At 28.7% G+C, this 7,544-nt stretch overlaps 2 protein-coding genes across 2 annotated transcripts; one reads left to right on the top strand and one right to left on the bottom strand.

The window, feature by feature from the left end:
• Positions 1–979, bottom strand: LOC109600697 (uncharacterized). The gene is made up of 3 exons (XM_020016868.2): positions 725–979; positions 535–663; positions 1–244 (listed from the first exon to the last, which is right to left on the bottom strand). The coding sequence occupies exons 1-3, from the start codon at positions 863–865 to the stop codon at positions 179–181; spliced, it is 336 nt and encodes a 111-aa protein (XP_019872427.1). The 5' UTR covers positions 866–979; the 3' UTR covers positions 1–178.
• A 2,443-nt stretch (positions 980–3,422) lies between these two features.
• LOC109600693 (titin homolog) lies at positions 3,423–7,544 on the top strand. The gene is made up of 12 exons (XM_020016865.2): positions 3,423–3,727; positions 3,781–3,843; positions 3,900–4,037; positions 4,452–4,550; positions 4,663–4,764; positions 4,853–4,969; positions 5,083–5,184; positions 5,267–5,383; positions 5,438–6,142; positions 6,219–7,063; positions 7,166–7,282; positions 7,337–7,544. The coding sequence occupies exons 1-12, from the start codon at positions 3,616–3,618 to the stop codon at positions 7,415–7,417; spliced, it is 2,598 nt and encodes an 865-aa protein (XP_019872424.2). The 5' UTR covers positions 3,423–3,615; the 3' UTR covers positions 7,418–7,544.

The raw sequence follows: 7,544 nt of genomic DNA, 5'->3' as shown, positions 1-7,544 counted from the left end.
TATTTCCCTACCATTTAATTTAATTTTAAAAGTTACAAATAATATATAGATGAAAAGCTTCAATTAATAAAATAAAATTTGAACTATTTACAATAAAAAAATTAGGTAAACTCCTGGTTTATGTGAAAAGATACCTCCTTACCATTTTGCTTAGGGTGTGTGGATTGAGTGTGACGTCTTATACAGTACTTGGTGGATCATTTACACCATGGAGAGGGCAGAGAGGCGGACATCGTCCATTAGTCTATAAAGCATATACAAAATTTATTGGCGTGATTACAATAAATAAACTAATATGTTTAAGTATCATACTTGCAGAGAATAAGGTTTCAACTTGCACATTCATTAAATTTCTTTCAACACACTACATACAGTTAATTGTGGCTTGAATAGCCATACTACAGTTAAATAATGAATATGGCTATTTAATAAACAATGAAATAAATATATTACTAACATGTAAACATTGTCTTTTTATCAAATTTTAGATTAAAATTATATGTTAAATAATACAAATATATGTTTTATACATACATGTAAAAGTGTGTGGGTTCTATGAATGGTATCACTTTCTTTTATCTTTTGTAATAAATTAAATTGCACCTCCAGACGACTTATACAGTCTTCACAAATTGTTTTTGGCAAATTATCATATTTCTCCACCTAATTTTAAAAATTAATTATTATTACTATTTTATAAAACAAAAAATACGTATATATTTACCGTAATGGGAAGCAAAGTTATTTTTTCCATTAGGCCCAGTTGTTTCGCTCGTATGCTGTACAAGTGCACAACGACTTTTTTTGGCTCAGAACACAGTCTACAAATAAATCCTGTCATCACCGCTTTACCATAACTTCCCATTTTGTTAAAAATTCCTGTACGCTGTGTATAAACACTATTATAAAATGAGAGTATTTGTTTTTATTTCTTGAAAATTATTTTGACAGAAATGTAAAAAATCTGTTGCTACCAACACTTAATATACGAGAGAATTTCATTGTTAGTGATCGATGAACGCTCGAAATATTTTCGTTAAGGTCAATCTCAACCTGCATGGGTCTACGTGAAACACGGACTCCGGACGGCCGGAGTAATCGATAATGGCAGTCTACCTCTTCCAAACTTTAGTTCTAGATAACATGAAATATGTTAATAATGTATTATCTTCGTTATCAGAAACTAACATTTTAATAAACAAGCATCTCGTTTTCGTACTTTATAAAAGTCTGTATAACGGTACTATGGTACTGGAATGCATTGTAGCTTAAAAGAAGAAATGTTTTTAACGAATGTAAAATTTTGAAAAATTGTTACAGTCAAAATTTCAATGAAATATATAAGATAGATCGGGAAAATGGGTAATCTTTAGGAACGTATTATACACAGAAAAATACTTAAAAAACTAACTGGAACTATAATTCTTGTTACATTGATCGCAGTGGTTCTAATATTATTATTGGCCTCCTGATTCTACGTCTTGCTTCATTTGATTTCTATTGACTCACCCAGATTAAAATAGAAATTTTACGTAATTCATTCATTTCGGTTACTCAAATTCCGTGTAAATTATATAAATGGTGGCTGATAAGGATAACAACAGTGAATTATTTTAAAAGTTTCTAATTAAGCGAGGTTTAATTTAATGTACCTAAAAAGCAAAACCAATTATAAGAACAATGTAGACCCTTCAAGAACAATAGCAAATGATGAAAATCCCTTGAACTGGAAATTTATTAAATAGATGAACTAAAATAAAAGTTATTTTTAAGAATTAATAAATTGCATACTTGATATACCTGTTTTATTTGTTTTTAAAACCAACTTAAGTATTTTCACTTAGAATGATTTCAAAGTCTACTTATTGCTTGTTCCACTCTTTAGGTGATTTAAATTACACTTTAGAACTTTTGTATACTCTTTTAATTTTAATAGAGGTTTTTAATTTATGTTAAAAACAATATCATATCGGTTTCATTTGTTTTTAAAACCAACTTATTTAAGCAATATCATTAAGAACAAATGATTTCAGCGCCAAATTGTTTTAATTAGAATTTAAGAGCGATTGTTGTACATCAATATTTCAAAAATAGTGCTACTTTATTATAGGCTTTTTTATTAAAGATGAGTTTTTAGCCATATTTAAAAGCAGTTTATTTGTTTTTGAAACCAATTTATTTAAGCACTATCGTTAATTTAATTAGAATTTAAAAGCGATCCTTCAAGTTGTAGGGTCCGCGACAGATTTACAGTATATGTATATAGTCTTTGATTTACAGCTACACCTTGAGGACTATAGTCCTTTGCGTCGTATTGCACCGCGTAACAAATGTGAGTCGGAGTAAAAGGAGAGGCAGTGTGTGTGGAAGTGAGAGGAATTTATTCACTAACTGAACAGCGCAAGCGATTTTGCACACAACGTGTAGCTGTAAATCTGTAGCTTACTGTACATCAGTACGTCAATCGTTCCACTTTTTAGGTAAGTTACATTATACAATAGAACTTTTATATAAACTTTTTTTTATTTTATTGAGGCTCTTTAATTAATATTAGAATAAACGTTTTTAGACATAGAGATATACACAGTTCGTAGTCACGGTTGTGAAATCAATCAATTTCCCGATTTCCATAATATCTTCTTTATCTGTTGATGCTAAAAATTGTTTTTCCTTATCTGATTGGTATAAAACACCTGTTGGATCCTTTGTATATTGTCAGAAGATTATTGCAAGGATAAAAGGGGACTAAAGTAAATGAACAGTAGTATCCGTTTTCAGCAAAAAAATGCCGTACGGCGTTATAGGGACTATGTCAATATCGTTTGGCTGAAAAATTGCTCACAAAAGGTTTAAGTGTGTCTACGTATAGATGGTGTAATCGACAATTTTTATTTATATAAAAATCATGGTACACTTACAAAGTAACTGAGCAACATTTAAGAAAATTATTTTATAAATTGGTTCAACTGAGTTTATTACTTAATTTCGTTCCTTATTTTAAACAAATTATGCCACTAAGGCTGTTTTTTAAATGAGAATCTTTATATCAATGTGTCCTATATGTGACAAATATCTTTATTATTTTCGAATTAATTACAATGAAACATGAGGTATTTAAATCCAAGAATGTTATCAAATAATGCTATTAAAAATGTATTCATTTTATATCAAACTTTTAGCTTTTTAAGACATTTTAGTATTAAGATATTCGACTGAACATTAACTATTTCGCTGTGAAGAGTTTATCCCCCATTTTCGTTTGCTATGCGCATGCCTATTCTTCTGACGAAGCACTGAATGTACACGTAGCCTTGGAAACATGGCTTAAAATATCGTTAACCGAACATCGAAAGGGAATTTGTCATTTTAAGTTGGTAGCGTAAACCAGCGTTGGCGCCCTGAAAACTTGAATATTTTGACAGTTGTTTTGAGGCATGTGTTGTTAATAGAAACGCTATTACGTTTTTTGTAGATTTGTTTGTTCAAAACATTCATAATAGTTTATGTACATTGTGCTTTTTAAATGATACAACTTTAATATTTGGTAGCGGATAATTTGCACCACTCTATCATTCTAATGATACAGCTTTATATTCTAAATATAATGATAATAAAATGGTTGTTAATGTTGATATAAAACCGAATAATGATAAGTTACACCTAATAAGAGGGCGGCCTGTATTAAAGGATAAAATAAACAAAATTAACACGTCTAAATCTAGAGAGGGTATATAAACAAAGGCAATTATCAAGTTAAGTTTCTAAAAGTGATATTTGCAGATCAAAACAACAAAAAAATGACAACTATAAACACTAGAAGAAGAGTCATACGAAAAGAGGATGGTAGGATCCATTAAAAACAAAAATCAAATGTACATTAATTATGAATCTGATTTCAGATAACAATAAAATGCACCCAGTACAAAAAACAATTTCTACAAGGAGAAAAGTACAACATGAAGAATCAATACTCCAGGATTCCACAAGAAGAAAAATTGGAACAAGAAGAAATAATGTTCCAAAACCTGATGGAAAAAGTAAGTTGATATGTTATCATTTGTAGTACCAGTATAATATAATTAAAATAAACATTGTATTAATAAAATATTAAAATCATTAATCCCTTAATAGTAAACACAGAAAAACTTCTTTCTTTCATTAAGTCATGTTTGCATTTATATATCAGGTGAATTAACATTACCTAATACTACTTTGATACAATTTTACAAATTGCAAATGACAATAATTTTTATCCAAATTCTTACACTATGAAGACTATATCTTCATCACCAAGTGGGAGATCGAAAAATGTAAAAGATAAAATTCATAACATTTCGAATAAATCAAAAGAAGAAAAAAGGATATAGTAAAATAAGTTTTCTAATACAATTTTTAAATAATTTGACATATTGCATTTAACAATAACTTTAATTTTATGTATGTTTTTTCAGTTAAAACAAAAAGTCCTTTGAAGAATGTTTCTTTATCACCACATGGGAGACCAAGAAAAACTAATTTTTCAAATGAATCAAAAGTAGAAAACAAATTAGGTAACATTTTAATTGTGAGAAGAAAATAGTGAAATAAATTTTTTAATAACATTTTGAAATAATTTGACAAATTGCATACAAGAATAATTTTTATTTTTGTGTTTTCTTTCAGTTATAAAGAGAAAAAGTGCCTTAAAGAATGTTTCTTTATCACCACGTGCGAGACCAAGAAAAACTAATATTTCAAATGAATCAAAAGTAGAAAATACATTAGGTAAGGTTCTAATTGTAAGAAGGAAATAGTGAAATAAATTGACAAATTGCATATAACAATAATTTTAATTTTATGTATATTCTTTCAGTTACAAAAAGAAAAAGTCCTTCGAGGAATGTTTCTTTATCTCCACGTGGTAGACGGAAAAATGTAGGAGTTAAAATTAATAACATTTCAAATGAATCAAAAATAGAAAATGATTTGGGTAAGAATCTAATTGTAAGAAGGAAGTAGTAAAATCAATTTTATAATACAATTTTGAAATAATTTGGAAAGTTGGATATAATAACAATTTTATTTTTATGTATATTCTTACAGTTACAAATAGAAAAAGTCCTTTAAGGAATATTTCTTCCCCAATTCATGAAAAGGAAGAGAAAATTAATAACAAACATGAGCCAAAGAAAGACACTGAATTAGGTAAGATAGGAATAACAAAATAAACCCTTTGAAATTATTGTACAAATTAATTACAATAATTTTTTAATTAATTTTATTATAGCTGTAAATAAAAACGGTCCTTCAAATAACATTTCTTCACCACCTCGCGGCAGATTCAAAAAACCGGAAGAAAAAAATGATAACGTTACGAACGAACCGGAAAAAAGAACTAAATTAGGTAAGATATTATGAAGAGTAATGAAACTGAATGTAAATATTCAATATATTGCAGGCCAAGTAATTGAACGTAAAATAGTAAATCAGAAGTCATTCAGAAAGAAAGCAGCTATGAATTATGTAGAATCTAGTTTGAGTGAATCTGATTTGAATGAAACAAATAAAAGTAATATTCAAAATAAAGTTCCAATTTACAAACAAATAAAAGCAGATAAAAAGAAAAGAGATGCGGGGAATGAGGATGATCCCTATGCATTTGATTCGGATACAGAAGCTAAAAAGATTCAAAGGAAACGAAAATTGAATGATTCGTCTTTATATGATAAAGATATGAAGGAAATTATGACGGACATTGAAAAGAAGGAAAGGTTTAAAAAACCAGCTATTTATAAGAAACGAACAAAAAAAATTGTGAACAAATATGATCAAAACATGGATAAAATCATATCAAATCTGGTGTCCAAAATTCATAACAAGTCAAATAAAGTACCATCTAATGAAACCAAAAAGATTAATGTTGAACATTCAAAAGGTGTTAAAAACACGAATAAATTAGTACAAAAAACTTTTGTCAACATAAATAATCAAATAACAGCTGATGAAAGTACTACAACTGGAGAATCTCACAAAATGCCTACTCAGACTGAAAAAAATTCAGATGTTTCAAAGAATATATTGGTACCTGATGAAAATATTACTGATAGCTTAATTCATGACACTGTGTCCAGTTCAAATAACTACCAAGAAAATGTATCACAAGGTATGTGTGAATATATATATTTAATTATAAATTGTTTGTATGTGAAACATGTATAATACATTTTCTGATTTTTTAGATTGTGATTTATCTAGTATATTTGGATTTGAGGAAAACCCTCCATCTAAACAACCTATTCTGAAAAACAATCCAAAAATTGTCGTATTAGATAACGTGCGTCTAACAAATGAGGATATGTTACCACACTTTATTAATAAAAGAAGACCAAATGCGAACAGTACTATGTGTGTTTCAACAAGTCCTTGGAGGTTCCAATCAGCATGGCGTCCCTTTACAAAAGATATAATTATAGATCACTCATATGATGAAAAAATCAAAATGCGCAATAGTAAAAGCTTTACTTCTTCCATGGCACCAGTACAAACAAGTATTCTGGATTACGTTACCACAAACACCAGCGTTTCTCAGAAACCTAAACTGGAAACTAGTTTATTTGATATTCATGAACTAAGCCCAGTAAAGATTACTAGTAACAACAGGACTCCTCGAAAGGTTTTGGGTTTAAGAAACGATATTATGAACTCTGTCTCTACACCCATTCGCGACCATCACCCTTCTCGTATATCGCAACCTGATCTTTCTCTAATAGAAATTATGGAAGAAAGTAATAAAGAAAACTCAAACTGCGAACGATCTTTATCTAATAGTAAAGAGAATAATGATTCTGATCAAACTTCATCTAAGATAGAAAAGGCTGCACATGGTGAAAATAATATTACTTTCTTTGGCTTTACAACTGATGAAGATACAGCTTTGAATACAACAGCTATGAGGACATACACAAAACCCGTACAAACCCACAACAGAGTTATAATTAATCCAATTCCTACAGCTGAAATAGAATCAGTTCCAAACAACATGGATGATTTACATTTCTTTGAGGATATTGAACCACCACAAGAGGTAAATTTAAAATAATCCACTTTTTCTAAAATAAACTAGAAGATAATTTCACTAAAAATATATTAATTAATTTCTAAATGTAATTAACTTTACAATTTTAAGGACCCTGTTACGCCAAAACGTAAGAGAACCAATAAGAAACTTGTAACTTCGAATAGCGATTCAGAAGATGAATTTTCACCCACCCGACATAGGCGAAAGAGAAAGAAGCCAGAAGAGGTATAAGATTTAACATTTAAAAATACTATTCATTCTTATAAATGTAATTTTTAGGATCCAGCCTACAAAAAATGGGTGAACGAAATGAACTCGACATTTGCCGAGATTGAAGATTTTGAGTTAGAAGTAGAATAACTTTATGTTACAATATATTTATTTTATTGATTTTTCAACAACAGTTTATTTGATGCTTTATTTTTATTTATGTAGAAAATTTGTGCTTATTTAACATACGTTTGAATAAATATATTTTATTTTTTAA

This window comes from Aethina tumida, chromosome 1 (assembly GCF_024364675.1).
Source record: "Aethina tumida isolate Nest 87 chromosome 1, icAetTumi1.1, whole genome shotgun sequence".
Taxonomy (NCBI): domain Eukaryota; kingdom Metazoa; phylum Arthropoda; class Insecta; order Coleoptera; family Nitidulidae; genus Aethina; species Aethina tumida.
This window is presented reverse-complemented; position numbering and strand designations above follow the sequence as displayed.